This window comes from Lepidochelys kempii, chromosome 6 (assembly GCF_965140285.1).
Source record: "Lepidochelys kempii isolate rLepKem1 chromosome 6, rLepKem1.hap1, whole genome shotgun sequence".
NCBI lineage: Eukaryota > Metazoa > Chordata > Testudines > Cheloniidae > Lepidochelys > Lepidochelys kempii.
The window spans coordinates 61,674,712-61,692,836 of record NC_136385.1 but is presented as its reverse complement, the minus strand read 5'-3'; the positions used below and the strand labels follow the sequence as shown (position 1 = coordinate 61,692,836).

At 43.0% G+C, this 18,125-nt stretch overlaps 1 protein-coding gene across 31 annotated transcripts in view; it reads right to left on the bottom strand.

Annotated features, from left to right (window-relative positions):
• Window positions 1–18,125, bottom strand: part of MADD (MAP kinase activating death domain) — a 123,694-nt gene that overhangs the window by 92,868 nt on the left and 12,701 nt on the right. For 30 of the 31 annotated variants that reach the window (XM_073348306.2, XM_073348277.2, XM_073348284.2 and 27 more), the window contains exons 2-3: window positions 5,601–5,788; window positions 2,574–3,188 (exon numbers count right to left, since the gene is read on the bottom strand). In XM_073348306.2, the coding sequence (XP_073204407.1) occupies window positions 2,574–3,188; window positions 5,601–5,659 (674 nt within the window). In that variant the 5' untranslated portion in view covers window positions 5,660–5,788. Of the gene's footprint in view, window positions 1–2,573; window positions 3,189–5,600; window positions 5,789–11,359; window positions 11,407–18,125 lie in introns of those variants that run through there. The other variant, XM_073348278.2, reaches the window with a different exon arrangement.

Sequence of the window (18,125 nt, the reverse complement as noted above, 5' to 3'; positions counted from 1 at the left end):
CAGTGTTATAAAACTCTGTGCTGCTAGAGGCAACGAAACCAGAGCCCAAACAGTTAAAAATCCCAATGCATTTTTCAGAAGAATTTGGGGATCCTGGCATCTGTCCCAAATTCCAATTCAGGTAATTACACTGAGTTTCACTAAATTTCTCCAGTTTTCACTTGATATAATATTCTTTTTTTCCCACTTCCTGTCCTAAACCGTTGAGCAATGTTGCTGTGACCTGTAAAACAGCTAAAGTATCCCATTTCATTGACAGGACTACAGATTCCTCTAGCTAGTCTGTGAAGTTCCTTAGCATTTTAGGGAAATGGATGGCCAGTAAAGAGAATAATCTCATCCTCAAGCCCTTCTGCAATATTCTAATCTGGCAAAGTGATTAAACATCATTTCCCACTTGGAGAGCTGAAGGTCTCTCCCCTTTAGCTAGTGTACACAGAGCCCACTGAAGTGAAACAGCCCCATGTTAGAGGCAGGGCCAGGTAACTATTCTAGCATACATGTTTATTCTTTCGGGATTTAGTCCCACAGGAAGTTGGCTCCCGAGGACCTACCTAGAAAGCCAGATAAGGAAGAGATGGGAGATCAAAATACAGACGGAATTTTGAATTTAAGAGAACTCTGGTGGGTAGAGTACCACAGCTTTGGTTTTAGGAACATTTTTTTTTTTAAACTCTACTCTCCAGCCATTCCCAGTATACAGGACATCAGACTGCTCCCTTAGCACACTCACTCTCCCAGAGCGTGGGGCAAGCAGCTTTCTCTCATGCAGCCTTCACCTCAAAACCCTCTTTTCGTGCTCTCTAGGGTCTCCAAGTCCTATGACAATGAAAGCCTGCAACTTAAACTTCCCTGATGCTGCACACACAGCTTTACAGCCCATGCCCCTAGCCATTACCTACATTCATAGATTCTAATGTCAGAAGGGACCATTGTGATCATCTAGCCTGACTTCCTGTACAGCACAGGCCATAGAACTTCCTCAAAATAATTCCTAGAGCAGAGCTTTTAAAAAAAACACCCAGTCTTAACTTAAATGTTGTCAGTGATGAAGAATCCACCACAACCGTTGGTAAATTGTTCCACTGGTTAATTAATCTCACTGTTAAAAATTTGCACCTTATTTCCAGTCTGAATTGGTCTAGCTTCAACTTCCAACCACTGGATCGTGTTTTACCTTCTCTGCTAGACTGAAGAGCCAATTATTAAATATTTGTTCCCCATACACTCCCTTTACTTCCTGGTCATCCCCCCAACCCCCACTTTCCCCTATCTGCTGCTCAGCTTCTCTTAACTCCTGAATGGCCATTTTCTACCACCATGGAACCTTCCAGCTTGCACACTCCATCTGGCCAGCACCAGAAATTATTTCTCTCTCTAAAGTGCAGTTATAATCAGAGAAGTAACTGAAATGGATATGAAATTCCAGCTTTATTCTGTCTCAGTGTCTATCAAAGCTCATTTTACAACTCAGCTAAAGCCAGGGAGCCACAAATTTTCATCTGAAAATCCAACTAGTTTTGTTCTGCCTCTGATGTTGGCACCAAAAAAGATTCTGACACCGGAATTTCGCTGGCAAATCCACTGACGATGCATGGGGCAGAATAAAATCCATCTTGCTCTCTTATGGTAGTATGGCACCTGAGGAGATTTAAGGTGTAACATTATTACTAGCAGATCATTGCCCTAACAGCATGGATATCTTCTCCTATCCCCACCCACCAAGTCAGGCCTGGGACCACTAGCAAGGTATTTATACAATCAGAAATTAGAGATAAGACTATAACCCAGCATATGTATCTGACATCAGGGCAGGATTGTTTCCTGTTGTATATGTTCTACCTTTTGCAGTAAACACAATAATCCAGGTGCAGTCACACTATGGCTGTAGAAAGAGGTACTATGCCTTCCCTGCTCCATGGTGAAATATTCCTTTGTGTATGCATCCCATATAACTGGGATTTTCAGCTACCATTTCACATTTTAAGATCATGTTTCATTTATCACAACAAACCACCAGTTGGTCTCACTTAGCTACTCCTCCTGCTCAGGTTTCTTCCTTCCCATTTAGCATTTATTTCAGATTATTTCTCCTCAAATGCATTAGCTACATTTTTCCCCGAGTTGAAATTCTTTGCATTATTTACTTATGATTCTAATTTCTGTCTCTGTACCTCCATGGTCAAAATTATATCAGTCATGTTGTGCATCACCATGGCACTCAGATGCCACAGATATGACAATGGTATCAATGTCTAGATTTAGAAAGGATAGATCAAATTTAGATAGAGTTATTAGCAGGGTACTGCCTCTGTTTCATGTAGGTGCACTACTGTTTAAAATAAAATCCAGTTATTGAATTAGACAACTATGAATTTTTACAAAAATTATCACAGATCCCTCCCTCTTGCAAAGCTGAATTAGAACAGAAACATCTCAGCACAGACGAACAGTAACCACCTCCACTACTCCTGCAAAAACACATATACAGATAATTTAGAGCAGAGGCTGAAGCAGAGAACTGCAGCCCTTGGAGAGTAAGAGAAAGGGCCTCTTTCCCCTACCCCACATACCTTTGCACCCCTCGAGGGATCCCCAGCTTCTTGCCCAGCAGCCTCTCACTGCAGCAGTCCACTAGCCTCTTCAGGATGTATAAACACTCACGGAAACTGGAGAAGAAGGGGTAATGACTAATGATGCACAGGGACGTCAGGGTGCTGTTCCGGGAGTGATGGCTGCCTCTGGCCACACGCTTACTGCGAGGTGACCGGTTGACATCTGGAGTGGATTCTGTGCTTGGTGTCTTCAGTGAAGAGCCACTCTCTGAACTCTCATTGCCCACCTCCTCTTGGGCAATGGAAGAATCCCCAGCTTTGGGGGGTTTTTGTCCATCCCGAACTCGATGCCCACCAGTGCCTTCTGCTTTCTCCTTGGGCACTCGCTTCTGGAAGGAGCGGTAGAAGTTGACACAGATCCCATAGCGAATGACACCCGAATCTTTGTCTGTGAGTGTGAAGACAAAGGAGGTGTCATCTCGCAGACTCATGCGTTTTTGCCGTACACTCAAGCATCCCTCCGGCTGACAGAAGAACACCACATCGGGAGGCAAAGGGAAATCTGCATGGTCTTCCAGAGGGTAACGTCGCAGCAGCTCAGGGGTCTGGGCCACACTATCACTGCTTGGCTGCCTATAAAGAACACAATCACACAATTACCCAGCTGGGCAATTCCAACATAAACCTTGGCCACCCCACATGCAACCTGTCTAGTCCATATGGAATGAGCTTCAACCTCTGCCTCCTCCAATACCTAAAGGGAGCACAGCTTCTCAGTCAGTAGACATACAAGGAGGCCCAGGACAACCGGGGAAGGAAGGCATAGGGGACCAGAATCATAGGATGGGAAAGGAATGGTCTATAATGTCAACACTGAGGTACAAGGGGGAGCAGACATCCCCAAGTGTGACAAAGAGGAAGAGATCCATAGGTGTGTCACTGCGGAAGTGCATCTTCTTGAGAAGGGAAGTTTCCCTGATTTTGATTTATAAAATGCAACCAACTACATATATCTCTGGGTGACACTTAGCCAGAGAAGACACAGATTTTTTTCTCCTCCGGAGTTGGCCCTGCGAGCATAAACTCAGCCAGCTTGGTCCAAATGCAGGGTTTTTATTACCTGAGAAATAGATGGAAAATTCAACAAGAAAAACTGGAATCAATTCCCAACCAGTGGCAATGGAAATTTACCAAACTGTAGGTCTGTAGAACAGGACAATGCACCTTCACCACAGCCATAGCGAATTGCTTCAAACGGACTCTAAACTAAGTGAGACTCCCCATCACTGACACGCTAACTTCTCTCCCATGTATTCCACCTGCCACAGATCACCTACAAATCACTGTGACCTATGAGGATGACATACTGTGAGAGAAAGTTTAGGAGCCTCAAATTATCATAATATCCTACCAGGGCATGCAAAGTGGGCCCTAGCTGCAGAGGAGAACTCAGACAGAGATTGGCCCATGGGGGGAGAAAACCACACTCTTGAGAGCATGACTAAGAAACTGCTGAAGCAGAAACATAATAAAATCATGCATAATGGAACTCTTTGAATTGATATATAATGTACAAACTTTAATAAAACTGCATTAGAAGTGTACTAGACCCACAAACTGAAGAGTCTATAGAAAGCAAAGAGGGAATAACATTTCAAATTCTCCTAGCAATAAAGGGAAACAGTGAGAAAGAAAACACTGCTAGTTTTCTTTTAAAGATAAAAAGTACATTATAAGCACTTTGTTCATGTACAAGGCCAACCAAACAAATGATCCTAGCATACACAGAAAAAAGAACTTTTGTTCCCTTATTAGATAAAGCACAGTACAGTATTTTTGCTTTTGATAATCTTAAAGGACACAGGTGAAATCCTGGCTCCACTAAAGCCAATGGCAAAATTCCCATCGACTTCAATGGAGTCAGGATTTCATCCTGTAAATTTAAAAAGTTTTAGTAAACAGAGATGTATTTTTCTGTGTTTAAAATTTTAAAGTGGAATTTACACTTTATAGCCTTCAAATTGCAAAAACTGGTTAACGTACAAATGTTTACTAGAGTAATTCCCACACTGTTGTCCCATGGACCACTGGTGGCCCACAGAAAGATCTCTGGTCAGAAAGTGCTGTTTCTTCCTTGTTTCCAGTTAATAAAGTGTATTAAAAGAAACTAACATATATTAAATGTTTTCTCCTCCTCTCTCAACAAACAGTCAGACACCTATATCTGGGGAGGACTGATATTTCTTACACAGAAGTCAAGAAATAAAATTAAGTACAGTTGACAAATTACTCTGGTCACAGACTTCTTTCTAAAATAAGTCCAGCTAGCCTTGTAAGCCAATAAAAATAAATCTAACAAATAAGCTATTTCCCTGTTTAGTCAACATAAACTTTTTGTTTTGTCAAGCCCCTCTCATGAAAAGGAAAGATGGTGGGGCATGCTATAACATGTTTAAGTCATTTGCATTTGGAAATGGAAGTTTAATCCACTTAGGAACACATCAATGAATGAAATATTGTAAAAGGACGCAGGAAATAGCATCAGCAACAAATGCCACTTGTGTATCTGACAAATACTGTAAGAATCAATTCTGTATTTGATAAGCACTCAGTATTAATTGACTATTGAATGAGTATGTTAACCCTTGTATTTATTGGTAGTTAATAAAAAACATTTTAAAAGTCATTCTTAATTTTCATATAAGGATAGAAGGAGCAGTCCAAGAACTTACATAAATGAGTATTAGTGAAAGGACTAACACTAGAATGGCAACACCAGCTGATTTTTTTTTTTTTATGGATAATTAACTTCCGGGGTTTCAGGCTAATAAAACTCTTTCTCAAGGGAAAGTCAGAGATCTACCCTATATTAATAATTTTCTCATAGGATACATTTCAAAATTGCACCTTCTATGCATTCTAGTATTCTCTATATATTCTGAACAGTATTTACTTTGCACTTGATGAGAGAACAGCTAGGGGGTGCCAGGTCTACTGTTCCCTCCCACTGCTGGCAAAACCATAGCTGGGAGGCTATTAGGTTACCTGGCCCCAACGATCACAAGGTAGTCAAGTAACTGCGGGGAGATCTTCTTCTGCACCATTGTCCCATCCCCTTCACTAGGTCATCTCAGTGAATCTCTTGATCATTGAGCCAGCAGCCAGTCATCCAGTTAGTCGCTGCAGTTGCCTCAGGGAAGAGAAGCCACATGGAAAAGTCTGACAAGTTCAACCTGAAACCAGGAGAGAAGATAAGGTCATGTGCACCAGCAACAGAGTTTTGTGTGAGGGCCTGAGGCATGATCTTAGGGGGTAGTGCTTTGAGAGGAAGTTGGAGGGTGGATCATGGATGGACAACAGAACTTTGTGCTCACCCTGGGGACAGTCACATTCCCGTGGAAAACTAAGCATCCCAATCCTCCTCAAGGGCCTGATTCCTGTTCCCACTGAAAGCAATGGGACTTTTTTCATGGATCCAGCCTCTCACATGCTCATTGCAACAGAAACAGCTGACACACAAATACATAACTCTGGTCCCTTGCCACCCTTTCCCCATAGATCCCACTTTTATGTTAGTCTTGACCACCCACAGATCCTGTTCCATCTGCAGGAAGCCATGTCATTCACATTTGCTTCTCTTGTGTGCTTTCTGAATTACCCAGACTGGTATGCACTGTCCAGCCAGTATTTTAGGCTCCAAACCGGAACACTCCCTCACTTAGCAGAAAGATCTGAAGTGAATTTCAGGGTTGCACACTAGAGACTGTGCTAGCACCCAGCAAGACCCATCCTCTCATCACAGCAACAGGATTCAGAACCACCCAATGGATTTTATTTATGGCCACAATGTAATTTTGAGCATGAACTCTTGAGAGAAACAGCAGGAAACAACAGCTAAAGGTAGCGTTTATGCTGGGAGTTGGGTGAAACAATGGTGAAGCTGGTGGGCGTAACAGCAGCCCTTCATTCAGGATAAATGTAAAAAGCAATTATGTTCCTTTACGGAACAGATAGTGGAAACCAATAGGAGCCGCTACTCAAAACTCAGGCTGCATACAAGGCTGGAGCTAGAGTTGAAACATACTATCTGAGGGTTTTTTCCTGGGGTCTGAATGTAAAAGCAGGGAGCTACTATTGTTTGAGGGAGTTTTGTGTATGTGTGGAGAGAAGCAGCTGAAAAACCCCAAAAGCTCACAGACAAGACATCAAGGAAGCCCCAGACAAAACCAGAGAAGCACTTGTGGCATGTCACCCTGGGAAAAACCTGAGAGACAGAGAGAGAGAGAGAGTGTGCTTTTGGGTAGTGTGCTCGCTGGAAAAAAGCTTGGAAACAGGGGCAAAGAAACTGCCTCCTGTTTTATTCCTATTGTGGGTTCAGGGAAACAGGACATTTTGGACCATTCTTTATAAATAAACAGAAGTGCATCAAAGAAATATCAGATTCCTAGTGGAAGCAGCCCATAAAACCCTGAATTTTGACTAACTGTTCAGGTCAAAATGGGTAACAATAGGAAAAATCCTCTTAGGTCTCATCCTCTGAGGTTTCATCTTCCCAATGCTACATGTAGGCCAGGGCAGGACTGTTCCCTACAGTATCTTCTCCTTGGGTCGCAAAAGTGTAGACAGACCGACCTATCCCTGAGAATGTCTATCATTCCAGACCAAGACCAGAGCCAAATCCACCCACTGAAGGAGATTTGAAGCCTGCTAAATATGGCAGCAGGCTTTTTTTCTGGAACTGGTAAAATGGGACCGACAACTCTACAGTAAGCTCTATTCTTTGCAGATGTAAATCATCTTGTCCAATGTGTACTGGGTGCAATCTTTAATGATTAAAAAACCCATAATTCAAATAAATAAATAAATAAAATAAATAAATAAAAAAGAGTCCCAAGCAATGGGGTTCCCACCACTTCCTCTGTAAGCCTCTCTCACACCTTAATGCATCTTGCAGTAAAAAAGTGTTTCCTGGTATTCAAACAATATTCTCTTTTGCTTTATTCTATCCCATTACTCTTATTTATCTCCCCCATTCACTCTCTCTCACACACACACACAATTCAAGCCTCTTCCTCCACTAATTTTATCATTCAGTCCAAGAAAAAGTTGCTGTCCCGGCCACTGTTCCCTCTAAGATGTGCGTGCGCACACAGATCTTAAACCCCACGCACACGGCGACACATCGCGAGCACAAAAATTTGAACAGAAGAAATTTTTTGTGCACACGGCCTGTCAAAAATTAGAGGGAACATTGGTTCTGGCCCATCAGGGTAAGCAGCTGGCGGGCCGGGACACTTTGGCTTACGTCTGTGCGGGCAGACGCTTGAGGTAAACAAACTGTCTCGACCCATCAGCAGCTTATCCTGATGGCCTGGGAGCCAAAGTTTGCCAACCCCTGAATTATAGGGTCGGCTTATGAATGGGTCATGAAAATTTTCCATTTTTACTTATCCATCTTGGCGCGGTCAGCTTATAAATGAACCAGCTTATGATCGAGTATATATGGTAAGTTTAATAGTGTCATGATGGCAGAGAATATATCAACCTTGGGAAATGTGACATAGGCAGATTTAGCTTTAAGCTCTGTGTAGAAATTTTGTGACTGCCTCAGAGTTTCTCATATTTGGTTGATTGTTCACACTCTCAATGGTCACCATAACCAGATGGAAGAGATGCAGGGTTCTCATTGTTAAATTGGAGAAAAGCACTCTCTTTTTTGGCTGTCTCCCATTCCTTACAATTCATTGTTTCTTCAGAGATGTATAGAGTACTGCTATTCATATCTAGGATGATGACAGCATTTAGGAGCCTGGGGATAAAGCCATTTGGTGGGGAAAGAGTTCCCTGATGTGTCTCTCCTTCTGTTCAAGGTTGAAGTCTGAGAGGTCTTTCTTCTCTGCAGATGAGGATAAGGAGAGTGCTTAACTACTAAGTTCTCTTTTAAAATGGAAGCTTGGTGCTTTTTCTTGGAGACAGAATGAGGCCTACTGGAAAGGTTTTGCTGTTCTTCCTCCAAGCCCCAGATCTGGCCGACTTGTTCTGACTTAAAGACACTGAGACTTGGGGAAGCCAACAGATCCTGACCTGAATCTTCTCCTTTTTCCTCTCCTTTCCAGGCCTCTTGGACCTGAACTAGGAGGCGTTCTTGGCTCCAAGAAAGCAGGAAGTCTGACACTGAGGGACTGCTCTGTCCCGCGTGGTTAACACTGGCATACTTTTTCTGAGGACGGTCTTTGGATACAGGAAATAAGACACTCTCTAAGATCTTCCTCCATTGCAGTCTCCCAGAGCTCAGGTTCCAGCACGAGCCCAAACATCTACACAGCAATTTTTAGCTCCGCAGCCCAAGCCCTGTGAGTCAGAGTCTACTGACACAGGCCAGCTGCAGCCATACCACAGGTCTTCTATTCCAGTGTAGACACTCACCTAGAGTCTAGATTGTAGCATAGCTCCTGACAGAAAGATCTGCACCATATTCTGGAGTTTTAGCCTCTTATTTTTCAGAAGAGCCTATCTGTGCACATAATTACAACAAAAAATATACTCATTCACACAAAGTGGGTATGTGAGGTAAGGGGAGGGAATCAAGGAGGATTTTTCTCCTGTTCGGAGATATCCAACATAGAATATTACACTGGGTTCTCCTAAAAGTTCCAGTGGTTTATCCTTGTCCAACATCTGCACACATGCCGCTCCCTGACTGTTTCAGTCAGGAAGAATGGTATGCATTTATTATTTATTTTGAATTATAATAAACACAGATAATTTTTCCTATTGTGTATCTAAAAAAAAAAAAATGTTTTCTTCTAGTAAATAAGGTCCACAGATCCATTACCATGGATACTTCAGCCTGCTTGCAGTTCGGGAGCAGAACCAGACCTGTCCGTTACTGGCAGCAGGGGAATGTACCAATGCCTGAAGTCCTTTCCAGTTGAGATAAACTTCCAGAGCCAGGATAATTCAATTCCACTTTCCTAAATTACACATTGTTCTAAGTATATTTTGAGGGAAAAGCACAATTTATGCTAAGGCAGAGCATAGGAAATTCCTCTTAACGAAACAAACTCAGGTCTTTGGATGTCAATTACTATTTCTATTCTGAATGTTCCATTTATCTCCAGGGTGGGCCAGATCTGTGACTCTTATCATTCAAAGAAAGAAAAATTTCTCTTAAGCACAGGTAAATATTTCTATTCCTCACTGTGCTAAAGTCCACAAATCTGTTATAAATGGGTTTTCAAAGAAGTGTGGCTCAAGGGTGAGAAAAAGGATCATCCTTTAAATATGGACATCTAAAATGAAGTATATTATATATTCTCTATCTTCTCCTTGGTACTAAGACATTGAGAAAACTTCTGTCAATAATGGCATCATCTACAAGACTGCAGTCCAATACACAGGATTTGGTGAATTTATGTCTAGGAGGATATATAGCCATCTAGCAAATCTCAATACAGGAGACACGTCTTCTCTGTCTTGAGATTGTCAGTGGTTGTAAAAAATATTTTTTCAATTTACTCTCTACACTGGCTTCCCATAAAATTTCAAATTAAGTTCAAAGTTTCAGTCCTTATCTTCAAAAAGTGCTCCATGGTCTGAGCCCAGGTTATTTAAGAGACCATCTAAAGATCCAGGACAAAAAGACCATGGTTGACAACTACACTTCTCTGGCACAATGGAACTCTCAACAATAAGAGTAAAGCTTATCCGTGCAGGAGACTGAATTTTCTCCAGAGGTAGTCCAAGTCTGGGAAATGCATGTCCTGAGGAATAAAGGAGCATCACAATCCTCACCACTTTCTGCTCTAAGTGCAAGGCACATTTCTTTGACCTGCCTTCTCTAACATAAATAGTTAGCATCAGGTATATATAGGGGGAAACCACCCCACTGCACACACCTCTCTCTGAGGGGAGAGGATGAGCACATAAAAAACGTGACAGACATGTAGTCACATTGAATATTGTGCTAATGGAAGGCATGTTGACACTACGATGATGGGCATGGTATAAAAACCTATATAGAACAGAATGGACTTGGAAATGAATGCTCTGACTGTTGTTATGGCTAATTGTCCGAATCAAAAGTATAATACTGGGTATCACCAGAGAAAGCTCCCAATTTATAAAATCTGTCTGATTAGAGATAGTAGCTATTGGGATGTCTGCTTTCACGGATAGGCAGTATAATGACACCTCCTACAGGGGCTCTATCTGGCTAGCACTGTAAGGACAAAAATGAGGCTCCAAAGTCATGTTCTATGACTTTTGCGGGGCTGGAATAAGGGCCATTGCCCTAAGAAAACATTCAATGCGGGATTTGTACAAAACTTCCTTTTCTTGGACGTAGTATAAATATTATACTACAGAGACTTGTACTTTTTTGCTTGGACACTCTTATACACCCACATTGAGGCCCTGCTGGAGGAACTCAGGGCTATGTTTCACTTGTTTTAACATGGTAGTTAAACTATGGACTTTCACCAGCCAGTAGAATAAATTCTATTTGTGAACTGCTTTTAAGGTCCATGAGAGCGATAATCACTTCCTCCAAGTATCCATTTTGAATCTGTCTGGTCCAGGATAGAGGAGTGGTTTTGCAATAGCCCAATACCTCCTCTGTGAGGTAGAGGCCTTGGAAAGTCCAATATTAAGTTAAATCAGCCTTGAGACCCATAGCCAAAATGACAAACAGAAGTACTCCTGCCCTTTCATTCCTATCTTTTTCATCACTGCAGGGAGCAGTGGAAAAGATGGAAAGGATTTGGCAGAGACAATGCTTGACTTTGCAAGAAGTTATTCACCACCTCACGTCCAAGGTCCTGTCAGAGAGAGGCCGCAGTGCACTTTACTGTTGTTTCCAGATACAAAAAAAAAAAAAAAAATCAATCGCCAGCCCATCAAGTTGACTTATAATGTGTGAGGATATTTCTGGGTGCAGTTTCCATTCTGATTAATCCAACCTCTGCAGCGTCGGTTGTGGTGTCATCTCCTCATAGATGGGCAGCATACTTTGTTCCACCTAAGACAGGAAAAGTTGATTTTCTCTCCAGGTAGGGCTCATGTTCCTCCTAATTTATGTATTAAAACCCCTGAGACACATTGATAGTCACAACCAGAATAAATCTGTTATCCATGGAAAAAACGGTCCTCTGAGACCTTGGGGAATCATTGTCTTTCGGATGGTGGATGCTGCTCTGGTCTTCTCTATCTGGCATCCAGCAGTACTACTTCCCCGACTCCCCACTCCCCTACCTCCTGCTGTCACAGGATCCTCTCTCTGCTCTAGAGACATACATTAAAGCAGGGCTCAGTGGCAAGGCAGGTCTCTGTCCTCAGCTCCGAGGTTCTTGCACAGAGCTCTGTCCATGTGCCCAGTCCTGAAAAAAAACCCACAGGATCAGAGGCACTTCTTGTGTTATTACAACAGCTCCTCCTGCAGACATCAAAATCCTGTGACTCACGATCAATCCACAAGAACATAAGAACAGCCATGCTGGGTCAGATCAATGGACCATCTAGACCAGTACTCGGTCTTCCGACAGTGGCCAATGCCAGGTGCTTCAAAGGGAATGAATAGAAGAGGGCAATTATCAAGTGATCCATCCCATATCGTCCAGTCCCAGCTTCTGGCAGCCAGCGACCTAGGGAAACCCAGAGCATTGGATTGCATCCCTGACCATCTTCACTAATAGCCATTCATGGACCTATCCTCCATGAACTTATCTAGTTATACTTTTGGCCTTCACAACATGCCTTGGCAACAAGTTCCACAGGTTGGCTGTGTGTTGTGTGTAGAAATACTTTCTTCTGTTTGTTATAAACCTGCTTCCTATTAATTTCACTGGGTGACACGCTGGTTCTTATGTTACATGGAAGGGTAAATAACACTTTCTTATTCACTTTCTCTGCACCATTCATGATTTTATAGACCTTTATCATATCCCCCATCCCCAAATTGTCTCTTTTCCAAGCTGAACAGTCTGAGTCTTTTTAATCTCTCCTCATATGGAAACTGTTCCACACCCTTCATCATTTTTGTTGCCCTTCTCTGTACCTTTTCCAATTCTAATATATCTTCTTTTGAGATGGGGTGACCAGAACATGCAGTTTTCAAGGTCTGGGCATACTATGGATTTAGATACCGACATGATGATATTTACTGTCTTATTGCCCATCGCTTTCCTAATGGTTCCTAACATTCTGTTCGCTTTTTTGGTGACTGCTGCATGTTGAGCAGATGTTTTCAGAGAACTATCCACAATGATGCCAAGAAAAGGAGTACTTGTGGCACCTTAGAGACTAACCAATTTATTTGAGCATGAGCTTTCGTGAGCTACAGCTCACTTCATCGGATGCATACCGTGGAAACCGCAGCAGACTTTATATATACACAGAGAATATGAAACAATACCTCCTCCCACCCCACTGTCCTGCTGGTAATAGCTTATCTAAAGTGATCATCAGGTGGGCCATTTCCAGCACAAATCCAGGTTTTCTCACCCTCCACCCCCCCCACACAAATTCACTCTCCTGCTGGTGATAGCCCATCCAAAGTGACAACTCTTTACACAATGTGCATGATAATCAAGTCTGGCTATTTCCTGCACAAATCCAGGTTTTCTCACATCCCCCCCACCCCCATACACACACAAACTCACTCTCCTGCTGGTAATAGCTCATCCAAACTGACCACTCTCCAAGTTTAAATCCAAGTTAAACCAGAACATCTGGGGGGAGGGGGGGTAGGAAAAAACAAGAGGAAACAGGCTACCTTGCATAATGACTTAGCCACTCCCAGTCTCTATTTAAGCCTAAATTAATAGTATCCAATTTGCAAATGAATTCCAATTCAGCAGTTTCTCGCTGGAGTCTGGATTTGAAGTTTTTTTGTTTTAAGATAGCGACCTTCATGTCTGTGATTGCGTGACCAGAGAGATTGAAGTGTTCTCCGACTGGTTTATGAATGTTATAATTCTTGACATCTGATTTGTGTCCATTTATTCTTTTACGTAGAGACTGTCCAGTTTGACCAATGTACATGGCAGAGGGGCATTGCTGGCACATGATGGCATATATCACATTGGTGGATTGGTCACGCAATCACAGACATGAAGGTCGCTATCTTAAAACAAAAAAACTTCATATCCAGACTCCAGCGAGAAACTGCTGAATTGGAATTCATTTGCAAATTAGATACTATTAATTTAGGCTTAAATAGAGACTGGGAGTGGCTAAGTCATTATGCAAGGTAGCCTGTTTCCTCTTGTTTTTTCCTACCCCCCGCCCCAGATGTTCTGGTTTAACTTGGATTTAAACTTGGAGAGTGGTCAGTTTGGATGAGCTATTACCAGCAGGAGAGTGAGTTTGTGTGTGTATGGGGGTGGGGGGGATGTGAGAAAACCTGGATTTGTGCAGGAAATAGCCAGACTTGATTATCATGCACATTGTGTAAAGAGTTGTCACTTTGGATGGGCTATCACCAGCAGGAGAGTGAATTTGTGTGGGGGGGGTGGAGGGTGAGAAAACCTGGATTTGTGCTGGAAATGGCCCACCTGATGATCACTTTAGATAAGCTATTACCAGCAGGACAGTGGGGTGGGAGGAGGTATTGTTTCATATTCTCTGTGTATATATAAAGTCTGCTGCGGTTTCCACGGTATGCATCCGATGCAGTGAGCTGTAGCTCACGAAAGCTCATGCTCAAATAAATTGGTTAGTCTCTAAGGTGCCACAAGTACTCCTTTTCTTTTTGCGAATACAGACTAACACGGCTGTTACTCTGAAGCAATGATGCCAAGATCTCTCTCTTTAGCAGTAGCAGCTAATTTAGATCTCATCATTTTGTATGTAGTGTTGAGATTAAGTTTTCCAACGTGCACTTTGAATTTCATTTGCCATTTTGTTGCCCAGTCACTCATCTTTGAGCAATCCCTTTGTAACTCTTCATAGTCTAGCTTGGACTTAACTATCTTGAGTAATTTTGTACGGTCTGCAAACTTTGCCACCTCACTGTTTATCTTTTTTTCCAGTTCGCTAGAGTTGGCAACACTGTCCCCTTGGCTATTTGGAGGGACTTCCCTTCTCCATTGCCACCCACAGGCTGGAGGAATTGCCATTCTATCCTCCCCAGATCCCACCCCCCATCACTGCCCTCCGCACCCCCCATCACCCTCTTTCCTGCAATCGAAAATCCCCTAGACCCCATTCCCTAGCAACCCCTTAATCCTGTTTCCCCCTCATTCTTTCTATCAGCCTTTCACAGTGTCTCTGCTACTCCTCACAGTTCCTCTGTCCTGGCTAGCTCCTTGAACCATAGAGTGGCAGCCATTTTACCTATGGGCAGTGAGGTAGCGGCCAACTTTATTAAGGGCAGTCTCACTTCCACATGCAGATAGATCACAGGGAAATGGTGGCAATCTTGCTGGCTTCAGCCCGACAGTAATAGTGGCCAGTGGCCACTTTAAATAAGAATATTCATGAGTTTGCAGCCTTTCATCATGTTTTCATAAGAAAGGTGAAAACCACCCCAAAAATCACGAGAGTTGGCGATATTGTAAACACCTTGGCCACAGTCAACTGAGCCAGCAATCTCTTTGATCAGGGTGAATCCCGCTGCACCCTGATCACTGTTGTACGTGTCATTTTGTGTGTTTGTATGTTTTCTTATTTGTATATTATGGACCTGATCCTCAGGTGGGATACAGGCCGTATCACTTCAATAAGAATTTTATCAAGCAGAGCCTGCAGCCTTGATCCTTAATTTTCAACTGAACTAAGGTTCCTTGTCTCTCATGTTTCACCCCTTGAACATCCTGAGACAGGTATCTCCCAGTCAACAGGAGCAAGTATGTTAGGACTAGCTAGCTGCATGTGTGTGGTAGTGATCCCTACATAATTCAAAGGAGGAGGAAGGAGGTATGAGAGATGCAACATTCATTCAGTGTGGAGTAGCTTTGCCCAATGAGTGTGTTTGTAATTTTAGTATCATTTCATCAAAGTTCTGTTTTCTCTTTCCAGCAACTCCCATCTCAGGATGTAGTTTTGAAGTGGGTCAGTACACTTTGTGCAGTTATTTTCCCCATTGGTCTGACTGATGTGGCATTTGTTTGCAATGATCTCTAACAGAAGCAGAAGACAAACTACCATTTCTCGTGTGAGAGTTTTCAATTCTCGCTACATACAACATTTGTACTAACATTTACTAGTCTGTCTAATAGAAGTTTTGTATTTTAAAAGTCCCCGATACAATAGGGTCCCAAATCCGTTTGGGGCATCTGGTACTACTGCAATACTAACAAATAAGTACATGGAACCCATAGTTCTGGTTTTATGTCACAGTTCTGCAGCTAAGCTGAGAACAACCCAAAATAGGCCTCGGGTGCTCTAGCGTCAGTTTGGGAAGCCAGCAGAATGTAGAGTAGTCACTGAAGGCAGAGTTGGAAGAATTTGCTGCACCAGTTTAACTGCTTCAACTTGGTGTTGCCCTCCACCCTTTCAGGGCAACAATACAGGCAAAGGATATGTACTCCTAACAAAGATACCAATACCTGGGTGCAGGTCTGTATGTGGACAGGATGCATTTTAGAAGCACTGCAGGCATGCTTGACATAGACAGTGGCAACACATTTGTCTATTGCAGCTGGACCATAGCAGGCACAGTACCAAGGAAGACAAAACCCCATGAAAGACACACAATAGCAAAAAGAATCTAACAACATTCAGCCTTGAGCACAAGTGTCTCCTAAAGCAGGAAAACTTTCTTATTAACAGGGCAGAAGGCACATTCTGACTACTTGAACCTTCCACCTAACCAGAAGGCAGTGAAGAGGGAGCAGATTAACAGTGGAACTCAAATTAAAATGATTTAGAAAATGAAATGTGAGATGGTGTTCATCAGTAACAAGAGCAGCTCACTGAAATCATTCTGGAGAGCAGTCCAGTTAGGAGGACTTAGTAAGCAAGCCACGGACATCCTCCCCCAAAAAGGGCATCTTTAATACATGAAGATATTCTCTCCCCTGACCCCCAAACCATCACCAAGCTGGTTTACAAACACCCTGTAGACTCAGAAGTCAGTTCTCTAATCCACGTAAATTTTTAACAGTGAGGGTGATTAACCACTACTACAATTTACTAAGGGTCATGGTGGATTCTTCATCACTGACAATGTCTAAATCAAGAGTGGATGTTTTTCTAAAACCTATGCTCCAGGAATTATTTTGGGAAAGTTCTATGGCCTGTGTTATACAGAGGTTAGACCAGATCATCATAATGGTCCCTTCTGGCCCTGGCACCTATGAGTCACTCTTTCTCTAAGGTTAGCTGCCACCATGTCATTAGTGAGCAGAGGCAGCCAGGTTCATCATAACCCCCACACATGCTACCAGAAACAGAATCATTCACATGCAAACAGATGGTATGCACCCCACAGACAGGAATGTTGTTGCTGCTTCACAGGGCTGAGCCCAGAATGATTAAGGCTCTTGGTTGCTCTAGTGGCTGATTTCACCATCTTGCCACATACTGGCCAAGGAGTTGTTTCCTTCCTCTGTCCTATCCCTTCAGTCTGATCACGGCATGCTCCCCAGCACATGCAAAGCCACACAGCCACTACACAAGCACAGGCTGGAGAACAAGAGCCGCAGGTAATCTGATTCAGATCAATCTCCATAGCAACCCAATCTCTCTTCCCTAGATCCCAGCCTGTCAGAGCTATTTATATAGCAGCTGCAGCCCTCCCCTTCTCTCAGCTCATAAACAAAAGCTCTCAGCACAGCCCACACTACAAACAAGCTTTACCCAGGAGCTGGCAATTAAACATCTACCTCCTGGCACCTGAAGACCCCTGTGCTACATGACACCTTAATATCTGCCACAGGCACTAGACCCTTCCATCAAAAGGGCTTTCCCCACCTAGGGATGCAACACAATCATCAGAGATCATTATCATTCACTAAAAACTGAAAACATACCATACACTCTCAGCTGACAAAGCATCCATCACTCACCCAGACACACACAGCTGCTTCTTCAAAGCTTCCCCAAACACCCACCAGGATTGGTCCTTTTCAGTTTCACCCTAATACTACCGTCCCAAATGGCTATGCATTAACACAAGCATGAGACTCTTTCAGGAGTGGTCAGAGTGCAGAGGGGGCAAGCCAGGTGTGACAGCCAGTTGCAACCAGAAGAGCATTTGTCCCAGAGGAGCTCAGCTGTCTTCATGGACAGAGATGTGGTTGCTGATATAGCTGGGTCCCCACCCATTGATGGTTTTGAAGAGAAGACCCAGGTCTTGAATTGGCCTCAGAAGTAGATTAGGAACGAGTGGAGAGATCACAGGAGAAGAGTGAGGTCTCTAAATAAATATTTGAATCTGCTGTCTCCTACCACAAAGAGACTGTTTCATGGAAGAAAGCAATGGTGATACACTAATGTGGGAGAACAGAATCAGACGACTCTCTTTGCAGCATGCGACTCACAGACGGATTCACAGGATTAACTCTTAACTCTGGTTTCAGTTTAAACACTAAAAATAAGGTTTAAAAAGGTACTCTCTCACTTGTTCTA